The following is a 27,487-nucleotide window of genomic DNA, read 5'->3' on the forward strand; positions in this document are numbered from 1 at the left end:
TTAGGTGGATTGGCGATTCTAAATTGGCCCTAGTGTGTGCTTGGTGTGTTTGTGTGTGTCCTGCGGTGGGTTGGCACCCTGCCCAGGATTGTTTTCTGCCTTGTGCCCTGTGTTGACTGGGATTGGCTCCAGCAGACCCTGTGACCCTGTGTTTGGATTCAGCGGGTTGGAAAATGGATGGATTTCTGGGGCATCATAATCTTGGTTTAGAGTGTCAACATATACTTGGGATAAAATCTTACATGTTAGAGATGTTTTCAAGCATCTGCTTCACTAGGTCTCATGTTTAGAGATGTTCTGTGTTTAAACCCAATTGAAATAAAATCCTTACTTAGATTATTTACTGTATCAGGCAAGTTTTGGTATTGCAATAAATCCTAACGCTAATGGCTTTATTTGGAGAACCATCACATACAATCTTTTTTGATAACTAAATATAGGCTTTGCTCAACTGGAATAATCATAACCCTACCCAATTTAGTACAATAAGAAAACATTGTTTTATTTTATATAAAGTCAGAAAAGATTAAATTCACGGTGTATACTTAAACATTTCAACACTCTGAACCATTGCTATTCCTTTGGGTATATCAGTACCTTTGAATAACTACAGTCGTGGCCAAATGTTTTGAGGTCTTGAAAAAGAAGGACCAACACTGCAAATATTGACTCTTTGAATAAACTTAATGTAATTTTCAATAAAAGCCTTTGAAACTTATGAAATGCTTGTAATTATACTTCAGTATACCATAGAAACATCTGACAAAAAGATCTAAAAACACTGAAGCAGCAAACTTTGTGAAAATCAATACTTCATTCTCAAAACCTTTGGCCACGACTATAACTGTTGGATGGAGTTTTACAATTATAACCATATTTAATTTACGGACCTGTAATATCTGCATTGAAATGAAATTCAAACCATGATAAAATAAAACAAAAATTTAAATCCATCCACTCATGTATCTATCCATCCATTTTCAAAACCCACTTTTTCTGAACAGAATTGCAGATAAGATGGAGCCTGCCCTGATCCACAATCCCTGGACAAGACAACCTACACACACACACACTAGAGTCAGTTTAGCAATATCAATTAATCTAGTCTGAATGCCCTTAATTCATCATCAAATCTTTTTAGTTCAGCGTTTATTATCATATTTATCCTCAGAATGTGGCAGGAAAATCCATGAGACATTGAGAGAATGTGTAAATTCCATGTGAGGACTATGTTTCAAATCCAGGACTTTGCACTGTTAAAAAGCAATGTTGAACTTTCAGCTGCCTAAAATATATACCTTATGAAGGTTTACCAAAATGTGATTATAGTTTGTTGAAACATAAACAAACATTATTACTTTAAAAAGTTTGAATTGTAAGATTCATTATTTGCATATACTGTAATTCAAATATAAGCATGGGCAAGCGATTGTATGTATACATATAAGCTATAGAACATTGTGATAAAAGACAAATTTTTTTATATGTTTTATTGCTTAAACAATTTAAACATCATTGTAGGAATAAACAGAACAAAAATCATAAGCTCAATGAAATTGTTCCAGCAATGCACTCCTGGTTCCATGTTGAAAATATACTGTGTGCATTTCCAGCAACCACACTGTAAAAACAATAGCTACAAAACAACTCATTCACTTAAGACAAACCATGTCTGGATTAAATGTCATGCCTATCATGAGATGGAAACTAATCTCCTTAACATTTCTATGAACAAAATGAGTCCAGCAAAACTGTTTCAACTACATAATGAAAGAGGCCGTCAATTAATGTTTACAGCCTTTCAGGTATTCCTGGAAGAGAAACATTTTATCTAACCTGTAGACCTACATGAATAAATGTAAAAGCCATTCACATGTTCTTATGAATCATCAGTTACAGACTAGATACTCCTCCTGTTCAATGGGAGTCAAAATATTAAGAAAAAAGATACTTAACTGTATTTTTTGCTTTTTAAATTATTTAAGTAGGGCATGGCACTTATAAAGTGGTATCACTAGGAATCAGGGTTCCACAGGGTTTGTGGAATTAGTATATTCTCCCTTATCAGTGGTTTTCTCTCATGCTACTTGTGTATCATGTAAAACTTCTAAATAAAAGATCTTAGGTTAACAGCCAACTCAGAATTGGCCTAATAAGGGTCTGTTCTAGAGAGGATAAGATAGGACTTTTGTCTAATCCAAGGTTGACTTTAGTCTTCCACTCGATGCTGTTAGGGATAGGTTTTGGTGTCCGGCCACTCAATTCTCAAATAAATGTTTTCAGAAAAAAACTGTCTAGAAGGGTTTTCCATATAAAAGATGCTAATTATTCATTAAGCTTCTTAGATCTTTGTAATGATGATGATGTTTTTGGTGTTGATTTTAAGTAACTTGTTTAAAACTGAATTCCGTGTCTATGACTAAGCAGACAATGAAGTTTCATTCTCCTACCTGGCGGACTGGTTGCGCAGGTGTGTTGTCAGTGGTGTTGGGTTCTCCTGGATTGGAAACAATATCTCCTCCCTCATTATGCTGCTGCACTCCGCTGGAACTCAAATTGTTCTGTGGAGACTGACTTCCCGGCATTCTGTTTGCAAGTACTGCATGTAACAAAAGTGACACACGGTATTTAGATTACCTTGTTCATATAAAGTATAGAAAGACCTTAAACAAAAATGTTCACAGAATGTTATGACACAGAATCTGTAAGTTTAATTTAATGCACATTTTTGCTTTGCAGCCAAGTTGGATGACTAGACTTAAGTTGTTTTTCTAAAATCACTCTCTTATTCTTGCTATTGGGCAGCAGTGTTTACTTATCTTTCTTTGTTTTATTTCATTCAATGCAGAAGTATCCACACTTAGCAGTTCATCTGGCATATACACATATTGCACACAAAATGTAATGTAAAAAACAAAGTTATCCAAAGAAAGAAATATATTATTATATTGGATTATAGTGTACACCTGGCATGTGAAACGTGAACAAACCTTGTGAGTCATAGTGAAATTAGCATTGTACACAGCTAGAAAAAATACAAGCGCTTTTTTATTTTTCTTTTTTGCACTGTGCAAAACTAAAAGTGTTGTCACTAAAACATGCAATACACCTGAGAGACTTTTTTTATGAATATTGTAAACAGTTCTGTGTATGTGAAATGAGGATATATTCTAGGAACCTTATACTATTAAAATAAGTCACTCTGAAAAACTTGGCACTCCAGCCACCATAAAAAAAAAAGTCACACTGTTCCACTCCATCTGAACTAGTCAGTTCAACAAAAAGAGGTGTTATCCGTTGCATGGCTGCACTCGGGTCCTAATATGGATCCTGAGTTGGTTTGTCGTGTGGTGGGTGTGGCAATACGCTGTATCAGCGCGTGCTCCTAATCTCTCTGTCTCTCTTTATACTTAGTAGTCTTAATATAAAGGTATTTCTCTTCAAATACCAGCTGGACACAAAATCGTATGGCTGTTATTGTCTAAACCTTTCTTATATTTTTATTAAGTCTGGAAATGTGAGTAAGTGTATCTTGCAATGGCTCGTTCTTGACTTATACCCAGTACGTATAAGTTGTATACCTCTTATGTATAACCTCTCATGATCTAGAACTGGATTAACCATTTGTGGAGTGAGTGTTTCTGTGAACATTTTAAAGGTGAATTATTCAGCCTCCTTTCGCACTAATCTGCTTTGTGAACTTGCACTTGCAATTTAACTAAGTTTTGATGTAAGATGGCTGAGTCTCCCAAGGCTTTCTTCATTTCCTGAAGGGAGTGTGGCTTTTTTTTTTTTTTGGCAGCTGCACTCTTACATTGTGGCATCCTGTACCTGCACAACTGGCTGGTTTGAGTGCAGTTTGGGGCCAGAAATAAAATGAGACACTATCTTTCCATTCTCATTGAAGGAGTTTATTTTACACCCATCGACCCTATATAAGGTTCACATCACTAATAAATTAAAATTATTATTGAGTTTTTTTACTTGAATGGTAAGAATATGCTTCAATGGAGAAATAAACCTCTGAAGGTGAAGCCATTAGTGACATTTTTATATTAAGGACCAGATATTTTACAAAATAAGCAATATGCTTCACTCAATAATTTCTTATTAAAATGTTTTTAATAATCTTCATCTTTGTCTATGTAAGCAATTTTTTTTCAATTTTCTTTCATATGCTCAATATATTTGCTTATCTAAAAAAATACTGCACCTTTTCTTGTGCAGAATTGTCTTTGTGTTAGATGCTACAAGACTATTTGTAGTTGACAAACCACCATTCTCTATACCCTTGAATATTTGTGTACATGTGCAACTTGAACTTTCCAATTTAGTGATGGGGCTTAAAGGTCATCACATGTATTAAAATGAGACTGCCTATTGACATATTATTTTAAATGGTGTGTTTCCACCTCTCAAGCTTTTCCCAGTTGTGGCTATGCAGCACCTGTCTTCAAAGAGGCATCCAGTACCATTTGTCCCTAAATATATTAAAAGTAACTTGAAAAAAGAAAAAGAAAGGTAATCAATATCAGGAAAGAATCATCCACAATACTACATCTTTAATTTTTCAGACTACTGAGGAGTATCACATTAAATTTGAAAAAGCCAGTAGTAGGATGCTTCTGTTTAAAACAAAATAATGATGCTGCTTTTGAAAGTTCAGGTATATACTTGAAAAATATTTTTTTCAATTGTGTGCTGGTCTGGTGCTGCCCAGAACATCTTGCTGCACCATAGTTTGAGCTGCTGCTGGATGTGCAATGTGTAGTTCAAGTTATGCATGCAGTGTGTAGTTTACATACCATATTATTTCCATTCTATTGTTATTTGTTCTTTTTCACCTGAAAGCTGAGACATAATTTTGTGGTACTCTTTCACAAGTATTTACAAAAATCTTTTAGAAAAGAGTTCAGCAGGGAAAAAGCAGTATAGTGAAATCCTTGCTTCAGTTAAACTATAAAGTACAGGAGGTTGACTTCCTTTTTTAAATAAATATTACAGAAGACAATATTGACAATAAATTGTCAATGCTAACATAACACAATTTTATTTGCTCAGTACTTGCTAATAATAAAATGAATGCTTCTAAATATCTTTCTTGTGCGACTTTGAAATTTGACTGGGGAGCTTTTTGTTGAACTGACTTTTTACCAGTTTCCCACATGCACAAGTGGTCATTGCGCATGGGCGGAGAACAGGCTGTGGGCCCATGTCTGGTGCATGAAGACGCTTTGTGGAGTAACGCCGCAATAAATGCAGGACTGATATTGCCCGACTATATTGAGGATTTAAGCTTTTCAATGTTTGCTATCTAGTTTCATTTAAAAAAAAATGCTACGTAGTGTGAATTTACCAATAAAGAAATAGTTATTGAAATAAGGGCCTTCTGTTCACGTTTTCAGGTGCCAATGGGCCATCTTTCACAGGCCAATGGCTTACCTTAGATTACAGCCTAACATGCCTTCACACTCTCCATGCGACACCAGGTTAAATCACAGTCTGGGCCTCTTAATTATGAGGGGCCAAACATGCCATAAATTATATGTTTTTGTACGAAAACTATTGGTTTACGTGTGAACACTATTGGCTTATGAATATTTACTATCAGTTTGCGTGCATACTTAATTGGCTTGCGGGTGAACAATACTGGTTTCAATTCATATGAACTATATTGGTTCGTGTCCGTATATTATCGGTTTGTGCATGAACTATATCTGTTTGCATATGTATAACACTAGTTTGTGTATGCATAGCATTGGTTTGCATATGAACTATATTGATTCGCGTGTGTATATCAGTGGTTCCAGTAAGTTTGTTATTGGTTTGTGGGAGAACTGCATTGGTTTAGGCTCGCATGTTGTCAGATTGCGTATGAACCATACTGGTTTGCATTCTGTGCCGGTCTAACAATGGATTTGTGTATGCACTATATTGTTTTCATGCATGTCTTACACTGGTTTCATGAGGGTAACATGTCGGCTCCTCATACCTAATGGCAGAAAACGCTCCTTCCAATAGCCAGGTTACAGTATTAAGTGTACTGTGCAGTTGCATCTGTACAGGCCAATGGTCCGCTGATATTCTTGCTCTGCATATTCCAGTTGTTTTTCTCTGTATCTGAAATTGCCCTTTTCATATTCCAATCTAGTTTTTCTATTCTGTCTATAAGAACTAATATATGTTCATGCATTGCTTAGTTGTATCTATGTTGTTTCAACAAAATGTTAAAATAACAACTACAAAGTGGAAGAAATAAATGTAAAAATTAAATAATGGAAAATACCCATAATAGTATGCAAAGTTTATTGTACTTACTATAATCAATATTGATCAAGTTCACTTTATACACAGAAGATTGGTGGTAAATGTTATGTGGTGCTTCATTGATGTTATCTAATATACAGAATCAAAATCTGTTCCTACTCTTTAATGGGTCATTTACCTATTAAACATTTCACTGAGTAAACTAGGTGTATTTGTCTTGCTTTAACTTAAGTTTGAGGGTCCTATATGTAATGCTAGCTTGGTTTTACATCAATAACATTCAGCTAGCGTTTTTACAGAACATTTAGTATTGCTGCTGTATTGATATTTCGAATGGAAACTGACAAGTTTAGCCTCTTTTATCTATAAGGATATTTTTAAATTTATTCAGAAAGCTCATAAAAACCATAAATAAAAAAAAAATCAGGAGTGGTCTCCCCTAGATTTTCTCGTATACTCAGATATGGGGATGGATATTTGAGGAGTAAACCGTAAGACAATAATTATATTTTTATATTATGTACATTAAGGAACAATCAACAACAAATCAAATCAAACGAATAAAATGTTGAACAATTATTATAAAAGTAAAGTTGAATAAATCGGATTCTGCAGCTGCATGAATAAAATGTAAAGTACCACTTCCGGTTAACAGAAATAGCCCAAAAGTTGGTAGAAGTCTACGTTTCTACCTAATACTTAATACTTGTGTGCAAAATTTGGTTGACCGAAATGAAAGCGTACTAAAATTTTCGTGTACACACACACACACACACCCACACACACACACACACAGACATAATTCCAAAAATGACATTTTCGGACTCGGGGAAGTTCATAAAAATTTCGGATTTTTTGGAGGATTCTAATACTTTCACTATACTTCGTATACGAGAAAGTCAGGGAGGTCTAAAATGTCGAGATTCATCAAAGTCACGACATTGAATCTTTGTACGATTACTTTTCCTATACTTTGTATATGAAAAAGTAATAATCCTCTCAACAACAATATTTATTTATATAGCACATTTTCATACAAATGATGTAGCTCAAAGTGCTTTACATGATGAAGAAAGAGAAAAAAGACAAATTAAATTAGAAAATAGAATTAGGGAACATTAATTAACACAGAATGAAAGTAATGTCCGATGGCCAGGGAGGACAGAAAACATTTCTCTTCATCATCTTTTATGAAACATACCTAATTGGGAGGTTTGGCTGTACACAGTTATCACAGAATGACAATAATAGATCAGTTGAGGCAACAGTGTTTTTTTAATAACACTAAACAGTGGGTTAAAATAGAACTTTGTAGCAGTGGATATTTAGACCTGGTGACCTGCTTTGTCTGGTTCGACTCAGTCATAATTTACCTTCTTTTTTTTTTCTTTCTTTTTTTGTGTGTTATCTTCAGTTTTTCTAATAACTCCTGTTTAGAAGTCTTGTCTCAGTGAAAATAAAATATTTTCTCTTAATTGTGTTCCTTTAACTGTTTTTCAGCATTTGATTCCTGATTGAAATTTATATATATTGTTACAAAAGGAACCATATGAGCCTATCACTAGTACTCTTCTCTCCTTTCAGTATCTTCATTAATATTTACATATTTCCTATAAGGATTTTTATAAATATCTTCAAGTACACATTGGCTGCTGTTGGCCCATTATCCCCTTTTATGTTCTCGTTTTCTGATGCTTCTGTATTTAAATGAATCAGATTACTTTATTAGTTATTAATTAACAAAAGTGAATTTTCTAAATTCACAACTATTATAACCTTTTACACCAAACAATACATTTTTCCCATAACTACATTATATCAAACCACTGAGTTCTAAACATTTAGAATTAAGCCTGACACTGCCTTACAGTTGGCACCTTAACTCCTATGAGACCAATACACAGATATTTCTCTCCTCTGTGTTAAAGAGATAATAACATGAATAGTTCTATTTTGCATTTGATGGTCATGTAAGTCACTTTCTTATTTTTGACCACTGATGCAGAAGTTTCTTTTTTCTGTCATTTTTTAAATGTATTTCTGAGTTGGCCTGGGGTTAGATAACTATTTATCTGACCCTCATGTGCTTATATTTCAAACTTTATTTGTTGTTAGGTTAGTTATAGCTCATCATTGAAAATCTTTCACTTTAAATATTTTCTGAAGTATTAAAAGAAATAGCATTTTGTGCTTCTTTTGGAGATCATTTCAATAAAAAAACAATGCATGCTGTCTTAATTCTTTGTTCAATAGATAATAATTGGGTTATTATTTATATTTTCATTGTTACACCTGTATAATTGCTATTTTAATATTGTATGCTCAATATTTGATAATGTACTGTTGCATTCCAGTCCTTTGTTGGTAAAATTGCCTGCTTACCTTTTAATAAAATTAAGTTGAAAAAAATACATACATGTTGTGTGCCTCAGGTTTGAATCCTACAGTATTTATTATTTACTCTTTAAGTGCTGCCATTAGGCCTGATAATTTCTAAACATTAGTTAAAGTATCGTAGCTGTACTGATAGCACACAGCTATACATATGTTTGGTTTCAGGTAACCCCAAAGCGTTCAACCTCTGATTAGTTTTATTGCAAGAATTATAGAACGGATGTAATTTTTTTAGACTAAACAAGGAAAAAACAAAACTTATTCTTATTGACTGTGGTGAAAAGGTGAAGTAAAAAATCTAGGTGTCATTATGAATTTAGAGCTAAATTTTAAATCATATATTAAACATTTTCCTAAGGTCCATGTGTTTTCATTTTAATATAGCACAAATTTGATTTTTTTTTTATCATTGCAAGATTCTAATTTTTACTGTGCTTTGTTTAAAATGCAGCAGCATAAAAAAGAGACAATTTGAACACATTTCACTACATAATGTATCATTACATCTGTGGCCTATGATTTTAAAATGGTTTTAATTGTCTATAAGGTGCTCAACAATCCTGCACTTTCCTATATTTTTCAATGCCTCCACATATTCCTAGTCACAATGTCAGATTTGAACTTTGCTCGCTCTGTGTTGCAAAAGTAGAGTATGAAGAACATGGTGAGCTACTCTTTTTCATTTATGTAAATAAAGTCTGAAATAGCTTATTGTTAAAAATATATGAGGCTATTGCTGCTGAACGTTTAAAAAACTGCTAAAAACACATTTTTTTAAATTTGGCCTTTTATTCATATTGTTGTAAATTTATGCATATTGTTGTAAACATGTAAAACAAACACTGTGTAACCGTATATTTAAAGCTTTGTATTTGTTCACAACAACAGGTATGGTGTTTATTGTATTCCCAAATGGGCTTAAAGTGGCGAAAGACAAACAAATAGTAATTGCCTTTACGTCACTACTAACACATAGACTTATCTTGCTCAACTGGAAGGATCAAAACCTACTAACTTTAAGTCAAAGCATAACTGATGTCTTATACTATTTTGAAAAGGGAAAAAATCAATTTATCATTTAGAGGATCTGTTCAAAACTTTTTAAATATATGGCAGTGTCTAATCAATAACATTTTAGAATAAGCTTCTATATTGTGGAAAAGGATACTCTTCCTTCCTTGGTGCTTCGAAGATTTGCTTTGTTGGCTGGCTCTCCTCTCTTTCTTTCTTTTGAGTGGGGGTTGAACTTAAGTTTTGTTGAGTTTGATTTGATTTTATGAAATGTTATTTGCTTTTAATTAAATTAATAACAATAAGAAATTTCCTAGAAGATTTAATGTTGCAGGTACCATCATAGCAATAAGTAAAACTTGCCGGCAGAGTACCTTGGCCAGGTGGCAGTGGTAGAGAGCACTACCACAGGATAACAGAAATGAACACAAAATTGGTTCATCAAAGCTGGAAAAATCATTTTAAGACTTTCTAATAGGTGTATTCTATGAAAACAGTTTGTGACACCACGGCTCCCTGATAGATTTTTGTCCAGAATGATGTTATTTTGGTGCAGGCCTAAAACATGTGGCCCAGAGAGGCTGAAGCTAGATTGCTGTGTTCACAGTTTGCATCTTGCCCTGGAAACATTTTGGATACTGTAGTTTAAATCTAGATAAATGTGCTTGATAGAAAATTTTAAGTTGAGTAACTGTTTTTTAAATCTTTGAAAGGAAGGGACTTTAAAACATTTTTATAAATTGTGGCGGTGCTATCTGAGTCTTCGAGGCTGGTCAGTGTTTCTTCTGGAATAGAAATAGATGCATGGTGAGGAAAATTGGGCAGGTTCAGTTTAGCAAAGTTTCTATCTTGAAAGTAGTGAAAAAATTGTGTTGATGAGAAGTTACATTTGAAGCTTAATTGCTCATAGGATGCAAAAACATTATAAATGTACACATCTCTAAATGTTTTAATCCCAGACATTTTCCAAGCATTAAATACTGTGTATATTTCAGAGGATGGTAAAGAGTGGTAGCCATGTGCAACAGATAAGAGCTTCTCTGTTTTAAAGTGCTTCCTACATTGATTCCATATTCTGAGTGAATGAAGGGCAACTGGATTATTAGTGTATTGATAATAATTTGTATTTACTGAAGCACAGAGTAGGCAATATAGAGAAGTACTGCAAGATTTTAATCCTATTTCAGCCCATCCTTGTGTAAATTCATTAATATGTGTTGATGTCCAGGTCTTTATGGCCTGTATATTTGTCACCCAGTAATAAAATTGAAAGTTAGGTAGTGCCATGCACCCTTTTTTCTTCAGGTCATTGTAGAGTTGCTCTTTGGAAATGTGGATGTTTAGAATTTCAAATAAATGATGGTGTTAAGCAGAATAGCCTCTGCTAAAATAAAAAAGGGATGATAAGTCCAGGAGGAGAAAAATGAGGGAACAGTTAGTCTGCAGGATAGAGGACAGAAAGCTGTAAAATATAAACCAGAAAACAAAAACTAAAGGACATCTACAGAACATACAGTATGTATAAACATCCTAAGGGTTAATTAAATGACAGTGGTCTTCTGCTAGCCCTGACTGTGTAGCATTTGCATGGATTTTGTCTGGGTCATTTTCAAATATTGCTTCCTGTTTTTCTGATCAGTGCCTGCTTTCTGATCAAAAATTTTGCCAATGTTGTTTACCATTATTTAGATGATAGTTATTTCTTTTCTTTTAAAATGCATACATTTCTTTCACAATGTTCCTTAATGGGTGTAGTAGGTGTAGTAGCCAGCAGAAGCATTGTGTGTTGCTTTGAGCAGTTTTCTCCTGGCAAACCTTGGGTGCTGACATTCATGTGAGTGTTACTTTGACACATACCACCTACCTAAAGATTTTTGCAGAACACGTCCATCACTTAGTGGGAACAGTATAACTTGATGGAAGTGGCCTGTTTCATCAGGATAATGCACTGCACCACACTGAAAAAAATGTTCAGGAATGGTTTTAGGAATGTGACAAAAAAGATCAAAGTGTTGACTTGGCCTCCAAATTCACCGGATATTAAATTGATCGAGCATGTGTGGGATGTGGTGGGAAAATAAATCTGGTCCATGGAGGCCCCACCTTGCAACTTACAGGACTTAAAGGATCTGCTGTTAACATCTTGGTGCCATATACCACATTATACCTTCAGAGGTCCAGTGGAGTCCATGCATCTGTGGGTCACAGCTGTTTTGGTAACACTATGGGGACCTACATGATATTAGGCAGGTGGTGTTAAATATACAATATATGTGAGTAAGTTATGAATAATAGGGTTTGTTAACATCACCACTAAATCAAATTATATGCTTTTAGCTATTCAATTATAAGCAGACAATCCACTGCTTACTGTACATGTATTTGACCAACAACTTTTTCCAAAACAACTTACAACATTTGATATACAATTGGTTACATTTGTTTTCTTTTTTTCCAATTGGACCAGAGACAGGTGATGTGACATGTCAGTGAGGGGGATTTGAACCCACAGCCTCAGGGTTTAAAGTCTACGGCCTTAACTACTGCACCACACTGCCTGCCTAAACTTAGCTATGATAATTCCTATCTTTATTATTCCTTGGCTGTAGAACTGCTTCTGTGAGTTTTTTTGAGGCACAGGCCTTTTAAGCCTCCATCAAACACTGGATTACTTGCCTTAGTTTACAACAGACAAGTGTGCAGCCTTTATTGTGTGAAGAAATTCATCCATGCCTTGGTATTTTTTTTTCTTTGTACAGTATATGCAGCATGTCTTTTCTGGTTTCCTTTGGATCTACCACTCTCAGCCCTTGATATTAATTGTTCATGAATATTATCATACTATGAAATTAAAGACCTGTCACACATTTATAATGCAATTACCTTTCAACTCTCAGTTTTTCTTTTATGTATATCTTTTTGCTGCACAGAGATTTAAGAGAGAATGTCAGAGATTAATAAAAGTGTTCTTGATAGTTTGAGGTATTCTGTTTGAAAGGTGTTCGATAAGTTGAATACATCTAGGGTTAACTTCCTGTCCTGTTTTACTTAATACATTGTGCTCTTCATTAGATTGCCCCTTTTTGTGTGATTTTGTTCAATATACAACTTTTTTCATACATTTGGCTTTTGTGGTTCTTATTGCATTTGGTTTCTGTACAAAGGAACCATTTGTTGCAATATGTATGCACAAATCAGAAAAACATATTTATAAACCACTACTGTATTAGGAAAAGCGATCAAAGCAGCATTGTAAACATTAAAACACTACACTCTTTTCTAACAAGAATGTGCTGTATGAATGACCTTTATCATGCAGACATTAAGTAAGTAACATTAGATCAGCCTTTTCTGAATATGAACATGCAATATTTTGTGAGCTGACAGTCTCTGCCCACTGTCTTTATGCAATGCACATGCAATACTATGCAATGTTTCACTGGTGCAGAAGCTATGAATGCTATTTCTGGAAGTGAACATGCAGTTTCTGGTGGTACACTATCTATGTAATCAAGAGTCCTTGAGCATGCAATGCATTGAAAAACAATCATGTTTAAATATATATTAAGTAAGACTAATTGAATCGTGGCAAAATGTTTCAACAGGAATCTCATAATATAAATGACATGAATAGCATCCTCAAAGTCATTAGACAGAAGTCACTTTAATGCAATTAATTTTTGTATAATGTTACTACATTTGTATGCTCAGAGCATCATAGGAAGAACCTGGGAGAATGGTACATGCTAAAAGCTGCTATTTAAATAAACATTTAATGAGTATCAATTAAATAAAGCCAACATTTTTTAGTTTTCCCACAATCATACCTTTGTTAAATATGCTAACTTATTATATGTATTTAAAGTTAGAGCTATGATATGATCTTTTGTTGCTTAATGCCTGTGCTTTGTAAAAGATCATATTCAAAATTATTTCTAAGTTGCATTGTTATTATTCAACTTTTACTTACAGTTTAGTTTGATTCATATTTTTGTCCTGTGTTGGTAATATCTAACCGCTAATTCTGAGGAACCAAAACAATTTCTTACTGACCTTATTTTATAAACATCAACTTATTGTAAAGAGTGGTAGTTTAAATTTTGTAAATGCTTAAAGATATTGAATCCTAATACCAAAGACTATCTAAATTTTGTTAAAAAATTATCAGCTTAGTTAAGATGTCCATAAACTTCGAAAGTAATAATATGTGTTAGGATGAGAGATGAGCTTTTTTTGTTTTAATGAATCTAATTTCATGTGAACAATGCCCAAGCAGTGTGAGAAAAAAAGAGGTGCTATAGTTTATAGTTTAAAATAATGTCTACTTTAAAAGTGCAGGAGACATTTAATACAGTAAAGACGTACATTAGCCCAGAAGCATCTCAACAGAATGGCAAAGATCTTTTTAAGGGCATGTCAATGTCGCACCCTTATGCAAGTTCTTTTTCTGCAGTTATATTCTTGAATAAAAGCGCACTTGTTTTGTTATACTTGTACCTTTTGTGAAAGTGTTTATTTGATATTTGGACTTCAGGCTTCACATATTATACACTTCATGTCCACATTTTGCCAATTATTACTAAAACATAAAAAACGTTTCTGTTTTAATGATGTGTTTACATAGATTATTGTAGATACAGAACACACATGAAATGCATGTGTTCCAAATAACAATATATTATTTACCCAATACAACTCCAGGTAACTCACACGCAGGTAAACAGACTTGAGCTGAGAGAACTTTCTGCCCATTCTGAGTTGGTGGGGGGATGGGAATAACAGGCTGTTTTCTGCCTTTGCCGATTGACACATTTACAACACAACAGCTGCTGACAGGTGCGAAGGGATTTAAGGTGGGCCGGGATTACGAGTTTTTTCGTAGGCTTTGGTAATTCTAGTGTTAAAAGACATGTTCAACATGTATTCTGCATACAAGCAAACCTGCTACTGTATAGAGGAGGAGAGATTAGGAGCCTGCGCTGATACAGCACATTGCCGCACCCACCACATGACGAACCAATTTAGGATCCCAGATTGGGAGCCCAATCCAGCCATGCAACGGGTGACACCTCAGCACCACACTAGTTCAGATGGAATGGAACCAGTGGGAGTTTTTTTTATGGTGGCTGGAGTGCCAATTCTGCCACCAACCCTACTGTATATGTAATGGGCTAGAATTCAGTATTCTAAAGAAAATTACATTTCGGTGTGTTGCTTAGTGTAATAGGCTATAAACCAGTGTTTTAAAGAAAAGGCAGAATTTCTGGAAAATTCTACTACAGGTTATTACTGATGGCTATCTACAGGACATAAATATTTACCTGTCTTGCTAAAGATTCACCTGTTTTGAATGGTCAGACTGTTTTGATGTAGTACCTCATCTACACACAATGTGGGGAAACAGAACTGCTTCCTTGGAAAATTAACGCGTTCTGGGGACATTGGTTTCTAATCAAGTACTCAAAGTAAATGTGTTTACACTATTTGTTATGCAGAGGACATTGGCTTGCACCATTGTGTTCACTGATTGCCATGTTGATCTATGCAGAAATTGAAGCATATATATATTTCTGGGAAAAGGAGAATAAAGAGAACAGAGAAGTATGGTCTGAGACTCGGAACTGCTGCCTGTTTCTTTTATGCTTTTCACCATATCACTGTGGCTATACCCTGTAGCAACAGTGGCTTGTACCTGGCCCAGGTTCCCCTAGACCGTGAGGCTGGTAACATATAGACTGTTCACAATTTGCTGCACAATTCGCATTGTCAAAATGGCAGTATAACTGATAAGTAGTCAGCTTGGCCTCATGGCTAAAATGTAAGTCTATAAACCACACAGATTATGTTTGAATCCATTCCCCTGGCTCACAGTGTGCCCCTGAGAAAATCACATACTGTAACTAGCCAGCATTCCAAATGAAAACATATGTACGTAATTGATATATGCAAGTTACTTTGGATAAAGAGGTGCAGATGTGTGGCTTTTTCAAAGCTTATGCATGTCAGTGACTTTGTGTTTGTGTTAACAGCTTTAAATCAGTAATCTTTGGCCACATTTGCTGCAACCCCCTTGACAGGAAGCAGGAATGTAAGTGCATCATACTTCTGTGGTTTGCCTTTTTTCATTTTAAGAAAGAACAAAAAAAAAAAAAAAAAAAACAATGCTCCGGATTTTGTTTTGCAACCTTGTGCTGAGGTTTTTCACTTGGTTGCTTTTTGTTTATTTCTCATTTATGACCATGCTTACAGAATTGACTGTTCCATGCATGATATCTATAATGTCAAGTTCTGGTTAAAACATTTTTCCAGTTATTTGAACTACAGGGCTTTTGCAGGGCTTTTACAGTATTTCTATGAAAGCCGCTAGCTTCTAATTCCTTTATCTTTATATTATGTTTTTAATAAGGATGATCAGATGAATGAATCAAAATGAGACTAAGGTTTTTCTGTGCTGTCATTTATCCATTCTTTTTTAAACCTGCTCTATCCATTTCTTGGACTAATTAAAAGCCAGCTTATCATGAAAAGACTTTCCGTAACATTTAAAACAAGTAAGACTTTCAGTAAATTTGATGCAATGCTATCAGTTCAATGTGTGCTGATTTCTCATTTACAATGCAGTGGAATGAAAATAGTGCATGAAAACAAAAACTTTTTTGTATTTTCATTGTCTATTTGAGGATTACAGGGAGTTGGGATTCATTCATGCAACAATGTGTATGGTGTAGTATAAGATAGTTATATTCATGGCTCCAGAGAGATGCATCATGTTGAATGCTGATTGGTATATGTGAGTAAGAATTTCTCTGTACTCTGGACATGTGACAGTAATGACCCTGCTATCCTATTTAAAGGTAGATGATCATTCTGAAGCAAGTCATAGAACTCATTTGACCTCTCAGCATGCCTTACTTCTAAAAAGGTGACAAGAATTTTCTTTGATTGAAAACGTTTTGAACATAGGTAAATCATGAAAGATTCACAAAAAACAGCTCATCTGGGAATAGAATGGGGGACATGCACTGTGTTATTTATTTTTAAATTTGCTCTTTGAAAAAAATAATATCTTGAACTAAGACTGACAGTTGTGGCCTTTAAACATAATGACATAATATTCAGTAAAATTATGTTTTGTTAAAATGATCTGTCTGTATATGTTTTATTTATCTTCTTATTCAGTTCAGGATTTATGGGAGAGGTTTATTTGCAGTTTTAATAATCACTTGATGGGAATCACTAAAAATATATAGACTGCTTCTCCAAGCAATTCTTCTTCAATTTTGTGTTGGAAGTGGGTTGTAAATAATTAATTAAATAATAATTATAATAATAATTATTATTATTAAGTATGAGCTAGAAAAAAATCCCTAAGGTTAAGCAAATATAGTTTTACTATGATACCAAAATTTGTATCCCTAGCCTTAAAATATGTTAACAAAGTCAAACCGATGTCACATTATGCAATTTCTAGTCGTTGGGTATTTCTGATTTGCCGACTGCATTTGCTGAGTGTGTCATCGGACCAGAGACTGCACTGATAATTGGTGCCCATGTCACATTTTCTGACTGAATCCTGATCTTCCAGTGCAGACATGCTCACCCCTTTTTGTTACAGCCTGTGTTGTACTAAGGATTAATAGCTTGGCCAGTTCAGACACAATCTGGGCCCTTTTATTCTTTCTTCCATTCTTTTACAGTATATAAAACAGGAGACATCAGACAGACAAACTGTTTGGACTTGTTTGTGAGGTCCAAAACATCTGCATTCCTTATTTCTCATTGCTATAGTAAATGCATTGTGCTTCTGGATGAGCATTCAAAGCTTGACTTCTTATTATATTCATAGTATCTTTCTTGGTAGAGATTTCTGATTCTAGAAATTTGAACATTCATGTCTGCTGTCCGACAAAACCTCTGGTTAAAGAATTCCTAGGTCTTGTTGACTCTTTTAACTTAGCTCAGGTGGTTTCTAGTTCCACACTTCATAGAGGTCATTTGTTGGACTTAACTTTAACACTTGGCCACTCTGTAAATAACCTGGAGATTTCTGAACACTTTGCAGTAGCTTTTGAAGCTAAACATTTGTGCCCTGTCAGACACATGTGTGCATTAGAGGCAGCAGGGGGGGTCTGGCCAATGCTGATACACAGGTATAGATAGATAGATAGATAGGTATAGGGGGCTAAGGTGTACTAATGCCTCTTCTCCCATCCTTACAGGAGCAGTAAGATCTAGTCCTCTTCCGACTTTAGACTACACCCTCCAATGACCTAATTTCCTCTTTTCCTCAAGATGACCTGCCTCTTCCTTTCCCTCAGCTATAAAACACATTATCTTTGCTCTGCAGACAGTCCATTTTGGTGACTCAGTCCCAATTGACTACTCTGCAGAGTATCACACAGCTCTTTACCTTCAACAAACTCTACAATATATGGGGTGGATCCCCAAACTTTTATTTTTGTGTTTTCTTTTCATTACAGCCCACTCTCAGCTCCCCTCAATCACAGCACTACTCATGTTCTATAAATGCTGATACAGCGCTAGAGTTTTGTGATATCTTCTCCAGCACTCAACTTTAGTGACAGAAGCCCTCCACATCTGCTCTGATATTCATGGTCTGGTTAAGCTTCTACAATTTACATGCAAAGATACATTGGGTCTCATCACATCCTTAAAGTTAAGGAGAGCCAAGGATAAAGCCATTGCTCAGCCCTGGCTAAATGACACTTGCGCTCTCAGAAAACAATTCAAGCAGGCCAAGTGTAGGTGGCAAAAGGACAAACTTCAGGTTTCTTATGAAATTCTCAGAACTCGTTTGAAGTATTATTAAGAGGCTGTGAGAGCAGCAAAAGCTAAATATTTTTCTTGTTTAATTGCACTTTCTGCCTCAAGACCTGTGGTTCTTTGTAGCACATTGAACACTCTCTTAAACCCACCTGTCTGCAGCCTTCCTGGGAGTATGCCTGAGATCTATGAGCTATTTCACAATTTCCTGCTAAATAAAATTCAAGTCATTCAATCTAGCATCCATGTGCTGATCACTGTGTGCCGATACCAACTCAAATTAGGCTAGTGCACAGCCGTCTAACTTTTTTTCAACCAGTTTCCTATTTTCAGCTAACAGATATAGTCCTACAGTCCTCCAGTTATTAACTAGATATATTACCTTCATGCCTGTTTAAAGATACTTTCAGAGTGGTTAGTCCAATTGTTTTGGCTTTTATTAACAACTGCCTATAATCAAGTATAACACCAGGTAACTTTGAACATGCAATTGTTCAGCCACTGCTGAAGAAGCCTACTCGTGATCCCACAGATCTTTCAAACTACAGGCCTATTTCTAAACTCCTGTTCTTGTCCAAAATTATGTAAAAGGTGTCTTCTTTGCAGTTACTTTCATGTCTGCAGGATAATAATGTATGTGATGTACTTTAATCAGGTTTTAAAAAACTTCATAGTACAGAATCTGCATTGTCAAAGATGACAAATGATATTCTGTTAACCTTGGACTCAGGTTCTTGTGCAATTTAAGTTCTATTGGATCTTAGTGCAGCATTTGACATGGTGCACCATGAGGTTCTGTTTAAACGGCTTGAGTATGAAGTCGACATTCAAGGCTGTGCATTGAAATGGTTTGAGTCGTACCTTCAAAGTAGATCTTTGTCTGTTAACATAGCTGGTAACGTCTCTCATACAATGCGTCCCACAAGGTTCCATTTCAGCCCCTCTTTTATTTGCCCTATGTACGCAAAATTTCCTACTAAACTAAATGAAAATAAAACAGAGGTAATTATTTTTGGTCCTACCTCATCTTCTGCTGAAATTGGTGCTCCATTGTCAGCAATGATTAATAATGTTGTCAGGGACCTATGTATCAACTTTCAGTCGTCACTAAGTTTTGATAAACATATTTCCATGGAAGTAAAGTCCAGTTTTTACCAACTTAAGCAAATCAAAAAAAATTTAAATCTTTTCTCTCACAGAAGGATTTGGAAATAGTCTTTCATGCTTTCAACACATCTTGGTTATACTATTGTAACTGCTTATATGTGGGATTGCCCAAATCTTCTCTGTCGCACCTTCATCTGGTACAAAACGCAGCAGCTACATTTTTAACTAGTACTAGGAAAAAGGATCATATCTCTCCTGTACTAGCCTCTCTCAATTGGCTACTGGTGAGATTTTATATTGATTTTAAAATTTTATTGGTTTGTTTTTAAAGTCTTGCATGGCCTCGCTCCAAAATACATCTGCAACCTCCTTCATATTCATTCGGCACTGAAGGCACTGAGGATGTCTGGGCAACTACTCCTCGTAGTTCCAAGATGTTGGCTGAAGTCTAGGGGAGACAGAGCTTCCTCAGTTGTTCCTCTTAGGCTTTGGAATTATCTGCCTCTGCACATCAGGTTTTCTTCCTCTATCGCGGTTTGTAAAACTTGGCTTAAGACCCACTTCTTCTCTTCCACATTTGACTTTGTGTAAGGGTGTGGGGAATGGTGTTAAATTGTTTCATTAATCTGTTCTTATACTATTGTTTGTGTTGTGTTTATTTTATTGCCCCTTTGTTCAGCACTTTGGCTCAATATCTGTTTTAAATGTGACTTGACTTGACACTGATGTTAGCTTGTGTCTGTTGTCACCAAGTTCTCATTTATAAACAATAACCCAAATCAACAATGCTTTGTTGAAGCAATTTTGATCATTGGAAAGTATGGTCCATGTATTGCTGCTTGGATATAGATTTCATTCTTTAACTCTCGGTTACAGTCATGATAGATAGATAGATAGATAGATAGATAGATAGATAGATAGATAGATAGATAGATAGATAGATAGATAGATAGATAGATAGATAGATAGATAGATAGATAGATAGATAGATAGATAGATAGATAGATAGATAGATAGATAGATAGATAGGGAGCTTCCATGGGTTTTCTCAAGATAATCAAGTGTCCTCACACTTGCCTGACAACTACAGTAAATTATTTTGGTATAAGTCAGTGAGTTGTGTGTGCATAACTGTGGCATCCCATCCACAGCTGATTTTTGCATTATGCCTAATGTCACATTGTGGCTACCTATGTGTAGAAAAAGAGTGCAAGAAAAGGAAGGTTGTGTTTTTAAGCTATGGAACTTCGACATTAATGAATTCCTGACTATGATAGTTTTTGGTGGGAGTTTGCCTCTTATTGCTGTGTTTCTTTGCACTTCATTTCGAGGTTCAGGTTTCCTTTCTTTGTCTAAACACATCCTGCCATGTTCAGTTAATATCTTTAAATGCTTCCTTTTCTATAAATGCATGAACAGACGTTGTAAACAATGGGTAATATATCTGGCATGATGCATTCAATAATTGTTCCTAGCCTCTTCCCACTTCTTTTGGAGTAAGCTGTGGTTCACATTCTAGCTGACCAGGAAAAATAAATAGAATTTCTTGTGCTATAAAACTATTTTTAAATATGTGTTTTCTAAACCTGTTTAATTGAGTTTAATGGGTGCTGAATGGAACAACTGCTTCTGGCATATAGTTCACTGCTATAACTACTGACATAATTATTTCAAAAATAATCGATTTTTTAGTCCCACATAAATTTGAATTTCACGTTGAAGTTCATGTTGAACAAAATGCAGAAGGCACAGCCATAAATACCATGTTTAAAAAGGGCTAAAACACTCAGGTAATTTAGTATCACCAAATGATGTAAAAGTATACACTGTTGTCATACAGAACTCATCCCAGAACAATATTATCCTTGTAACTTAAAGCTGAATCACAATAAAAGAATACATTGGAATGTCAAAGTAACATAGCCTTGTGGTATGATGATTTAGTACATATCAACAATATTTAGTTTCATTTTTTTTAAATGCAACGGCATATACAGTAACTCAGTAGGCTATGCTTTGGTCCTTAAGTAAGATTTTAAGTGTGTGCAGTTGGGTAGAGCATTCTGAGCACAAATGAGTAGATGCTTTGAAAAGATCGTTGCGGTCTTCAGAAAGTCTTAGGGTAGAAATGAGAATCAGCTCTATAGATCAGATATGCGCGTGCTGCCAAGAGCAGGTGTTTCCAGGTCTGGTAGAAGACCCTTTAAAAAAAAACCAACAAATCTTTGAAGTCAGACAGAACAAAGTTACAAATTCATGACGAAATCATGGACAACAAAAAGAACAACATATACAGTATATAGTTAAAGACTAACAAAGAAAATAAAAATGTGCAAAACAGTGGCCTTACAAGGTATTAGGTAGATTTAAATGGCTTATCTTCACCTACAATTGTAAGTCTTAAATTAACTGACTTTATGTAACTTTTTGTGATTCTGTCCAGTTTTTGCTAATTTATTTTCTTAGTTTTAAATTCTTCATTCCTTAGATATTTTTCATTTGATCTGCTTTAAGAAAAGGTATCTAGGTATTTGAAGTTTAAAATATATTTTTTAAAATTAGGAAAACTTTTCAGTTGTTAAAAAATTCTGAAATTGTACATTTTACAAAAAGAAAAAGAAATCTTTTTTCATTGGTAAACTCAAAAAATTTGCATTAGGTTAAATTGTCCCTGAATAAATATTTATGGGTGTGTGTTCGATTGTGGAGTGTAGTATAATGTAAATCCATTTAAGCTTTCTTTTTCTGCCTTACATCTGATTCTTCCTTAGTTGGCCCACTGAACCTTACATTGAATTAAGCATTTTGGATGATTAATGGACACCATTCAGTTTTCATCAGTTGATTGACACTTCTTAGGCTTAGAGATGATTTTCTGGTGGTACTATGGGTGAACGGCCGAGTTTATAATACAAAACACATACCTGGGGTGCTTTGGTCACTTAAAATGTTGACATGTTATCAAGTCAAGATTTGCAGTACTATACCTGGATACACCACAGCAATAAAAAGGGGACCTTAGAGATAGAGTCTTAATGCCATTTTCAAGGTCTTAAACTCTTAAGAATCCAGTTATAGATATTCATTAGCTGGTGAGTAGTCTATATAAGTAGAAATGCACATGTATAAATATGTATATGAAGCACAATTAGTAATTTCATAGAAAACAATCTTCTCTGTTCCTGCTCCATTGCTCAATATCATACCTTTTTATCATTTTTTGGTAGATCAAGCCAAAACAGGAAATTAACATATTTCAGAAGATAGTTACAGTTCCAGACATATTTGAAAGAAAACATTTTCCCTGCCATGTTGAAGTACACTTAAGAAACAAACTTTACTAGGTCTCAGAAACACCTAAAAAACAATTATATTTTAAAATTAACATAAGAAGAACAGTCAAAAGGTAGTACTGTATATAAATTTCAATATTCTAATAATCTTGTCCAAGCTCCTACATACATTTGAGATTGTTATGTTTTGTTAATAATTTTGTTTATGTTCACAATTTTTATTGGTAGAATTGTTAAAGGTACCTTTCATGGTTCAAAGGAAAAGTATAATGGAGTATATGGGAAGTAAGAGAGTAATTGGCACATTGGATATAAGAACCACCATATTCATACAATACTGTATATCCTGGAACAGAGTAGTCAACAACACTGATTAATAAAAACAAAGGATTATTAAACAATATTTTAAGTTACTGGCAGTCTTCAGTGTGTTAGACCCTGGAGAAATCTTCGAGGATCTTTACTAAGTTAAAAGAAATACCCACATGCAAACTCTCTCTAGCACACAAAGGTGTGCTGCACAGATCGCACCGATAAACATGAGGTAAACAGTGTAGGTTAGCTCACAGCAAGCTCTGTGGTTTTGGCAAGAATAAATGTCAAGTTGTGCCCTGAATTCCTCATAAGCAAACAACATCCTATTCACGTGAGCTTGTTACTGGTGTAAAAAAACAGCCCAGCATGGGTTAACTCCAGGGTTAATGATACATTGTATGTACAGAGATGCCTGCATTATTTTTTTTAATAGAAAATCACAAGGAGCATTGCTTACAGCAATGATTGTATTAGTTTGTGCAAATTTTAGGTTTATCATATATGTTAGACTTATGACTTTTGCAATGGGGATGTGGTTTCAATTTGCTTTTCAAATATTCATTTTCTTTATTATTAAACAGAAAAAACAGAAAAAGTAGAAATGGCCAATTTTTGATAGTAGTACAAAGCTTCATTTTGAAATGCTTTCTAAAATATCTAAAATATTTTTTCTCTAATCTTTAAATTTTATACAAGCACAAAATTGGGATAAACTAATGTTCTAACATATGATAGCTTTTTTTTTGCTGTAGAACATATTGTGCATTTAATGCCAATTTGATTTGCAATTGCATTATAAGTTTTTAACAAAGTGCTACAACGGAAATGAAAGATGAAAATGAAAAAGGAAGGGTGTATGTTTTTCTGTTTATGTTGTGACATGTACACTGCAACAAATTCTGTAGACAAGTATGTACCAGATGCATCCTAGACTGTGATGTAGGATGACCTAAATGCTTTGTTCCTTTTGTTATTTTTATCATTATACTGCCTGGACTCATGCCAAAGGGCTATGCAAAATAAATTTTATTGAATGATCTAAACTGGTGATAATCTGAAAAACAGCTATATTAATTCCTAATGACATAATTTTAGATAATGTATCATTTTTCATGTGATCCTCAAAATATCAGGGTTAAAAAAGATTACCACTGCCTTGTTAAGCTATGGTACAAAGGAAGGGAGAAAATCTGAGGGTCCTAGATAAAATATACTTAGGTAAATACTTTGCTTTAGTGAGTCTATACAGTAGGATAAGTATTTGTGTGTGTTTTTAGTACTTTAACCTTTGCTCATACAGTTTGATTTTACTCCATTCACTGTAAAACTCAAGTACACAATTACATTAGACAAATTTAGAATTGTTGTTTAACCAAATATTCACATTTTGGAAATTCTAGAGGAAAGTGAACTGCAGGAAGGAAAAGCGCTCAGACATAAGGACCTTAACCCAGGTTCTTAAGTTTCTGGTGGTCCACATGTATTTATGTTTATATAATTATACAACAATTATAAATAGCCTATGGATAGTGTGCACTCTGGAATTACAGAACAAATGGTTTAGAATTGTTTAGAATTTTCATTTTCAAATGTTGATGAATATTTTATTACATTTTCTCATTATCATATGAAGTATAGAAATATTTTAAAATAACCCATATATTATACATTTTTTTAAATGTATCTGTCATAGATGTAATTGAAGGAAAACAATACCGAAATCTGTAAATGCTGTCAATAAAAAGTCAATTTAGAAGTAAATAGAGAATAATCAAGGAACCCAGGAAAATTCTTAAGAGTAGTCTTTTACTCATTTTGCATATTTCAATATTACATGGGTTTTTATAACGAGGTTTATTTGCTACAGAGTACAAACGTGATGGAAGCCCCATGACATGTCTCTGATAACTATGAAGAAGAAATGCTAATAAAAAGAAATTCAAATACATAACAAAAGCAGTTTTCTTGGTCTGCTTCATTCTGATATATAGGTGATTTTCTCTATTCAAGACTTTATATTAAAAAAAAATCTATATATTCACTTATATATATGTAAAAATTTATTGTGCATTTCCATTAAACCCAGACAATATTTCAGAGACATAATGTCCGAGTACTACTCATCCTACCACAAGACCTGTTTCCTCCACCAAAAATAAATGCTAATGTAATGATATCATGCTGAATTAATTCAAAATAGCTAAATAATTATGGAGTGAAACACAACTGAGGTTAATTTTCACTACTGAAATCATTTTATTGCTTGTGATTCTGACACGAAGAGGAAAACAAGTACCTAGATGACTAATTTGTACAAGTCACGTCTTAGTTTGTTTTACAAAAGGTTTGTCTATAATAGATTTACAATTTAAGGGAAGAAAACATCTAATTTGCATTACAGTTTAACAGTTAACCCTTAATATAGTTGTAGATTTTAAAATATGTAAAATGTTTACTCACTAATGAAATAGTGAAAGCGTTTGGCTTCCACATTTTTAAAACTGCTTTATTAACAGAATTAAATTCTGTGTTCATGTGTGTGGAAACTCTAGATTCATCCTACATTTAAAATATGTTTCTGGCTAGGCTGACTGAAGACTCCAAATAGGACCTCACTGTGAGTGTGGGAATATGCATTTATGTGTTCTGCAACAGCTGTAGCATAGTGGCAATACAGCTGAAAGATTTGAAGAAACTGACAATAATGTAAATTGCATAACATGGCTACCCCAGTCAGCGAATCTCAATCAAATTCATCTCATGTGGGTAATTTTGTAGTGATACAGGAGAAAACATTGCATCTCTTGAACACAGTTCCAAACCTTTTTAAAAGCTGCACCAAGGGACAATCCTCTTGTCTATTAATACAATTTAAAAAGGTATTTGTCAATTACCAGTTCTTTTTCATCATAATATGTATATTTTCCACCTATTTTTTTAACCCTGTGTTCTTTATGCAAGATAGGAATTGTATATGGACACATCATAAGCCCATCACAGGACACACACCAGCTTATTAACTCTGGGCCAGTTTGTTAAAGGAAGATACATATTGTTGGGTTAGGAAACACTAGATTGTCCAAATTAACTCAAACAAGTATGGGGATTGTCAGAAATTAAATTTAGCTTTATGAACTACATAAACAGTGTACATTATGCAGAGGATATCAAAAGTTTTGACACTCCCAACTGCAAACTTTTTTTTTTGATAATAAAATCTTATAAACAATTATAATTAAATAAAAAAAACATATTTTTAGGAAAAATTAAATTTTAGAAATATTTCTCAGAATTAATGGTAATACAGTTTATTAAAGGATTGCTGTTATGCATTATGTATACAGTTATAAACAATATAGTATTTTATTTATATTTTAACATAACACATAATAAGAGCAAATACTCTTATATAATAAAAGCTTCTGACCTAAAACCCTGTGTTGGAATATTCAGTTTTGGAAAAAGAAATTCAGTCATCAGTCATTTTCCAACCTGCTATATCCTAACACAGGGTCATGGGAGCGAATACCAGCTGACACAGGGCACAAGGCAGGAAACAAAACCCGGGCAAGGTGCAAGCCCACCGCAGGGCACACACACCAAGCACAATTTAGGATCGCCAATGCACCTAACCTGCATGTCTTTGGATGGTGGGAGGAAACCAGAGCACCTGGAGGAAACCCACGCAGACACGGGGAGAACATGCAAACTTCACGCAGGGAGGACCTGGGAAGCGAACCCAGGTCTCCTTACTGCGAGGCAGCAGTGCTACCACTGCGCCACTGTGCCGCCCGAAAAAGAAATTAGTATAATAAATTATATAAGGTAATTAATAATTGTAGTTGACTGCTTATATTATATTATTTGATATGAGAATAACATTATTATATATATATATATTATTATAGTCATTATTAAGCATTTAAAAAGGTTATGGAATTATGATGCCAGTTCACCCTAATATATATGAGTGAATTATTGGGTTCAGCTGTTGTTTGCTCATTTGACTGATTGCATGCACATTTTATTGTGGTAATCAATTATTTTCTACATCCATATATATCTAATGTTTGTGTACATCTAATGCACTAATAGAATTCCAGGATTTATAAATTTTGTACTTTTTATTTATTTGTGAAAGCTAGTAAATATACGAAGCAGAGTGTTTGTTAGTTCTTTAGGAATGTCAGCGTAGGTAGGTCAAAATTCTTCAAGGACAATCCTGCTATATTTAACTTAACTAAATTGAAAATTATCTGAAAATAACACACATTTAGGTATGCTAGTAATTTAATGAGATAAAATATACTTTTTTC

The 27,487-nt window shown here is 34.3% G+C and overlaps 1 protein-coding gene across 3 annotated transcripts in view; it reads right to left on the reverse strand.

The window, feature by feature from the left end:
• The window catches only part of LOC114660520 (forkhead box protein P2-like), a 139,834-nt gene that overhangs the window by 46,456 nt on the left and 65,891 nt on the right, over positions 1–27,487 (reverse strand). For 2 of the 3 annotated variants that reach the window (XM_051933505.1, XM_028813265.2), the window contains one exon: positions 2,451–2,599. The exons of the other annotated variant lie outside the window; for it this stretch is intronic. In XM_051933505.1, the coding sequence (XP_051789465.1) occupies positions 2,451–2,585 (135 nt within the window). In that variant the 5' untranslated portion in view covers positions 2,586–2,599. The remainder of the gene's footprint in view (positions 1–2,450; positions 2,600–27,487) is intronic. 3 annotated transcript variants of the gene reach the window in all.

This window comes from Erpetoichthys calabaricus, chromosome 11 (assembly GCF_900747795.2).
Source record: "Erpetoichthys calabaricus chromosome 11, fErpCal1.3, whole genome shotgun sequence".
Lineage (NCBI taxonomy): Eukaryota > Metazoa > Chordata > Cladistia > Polypteriformes > Polypteridae > Erpetoichthys > Erpetoichthys calabaricus.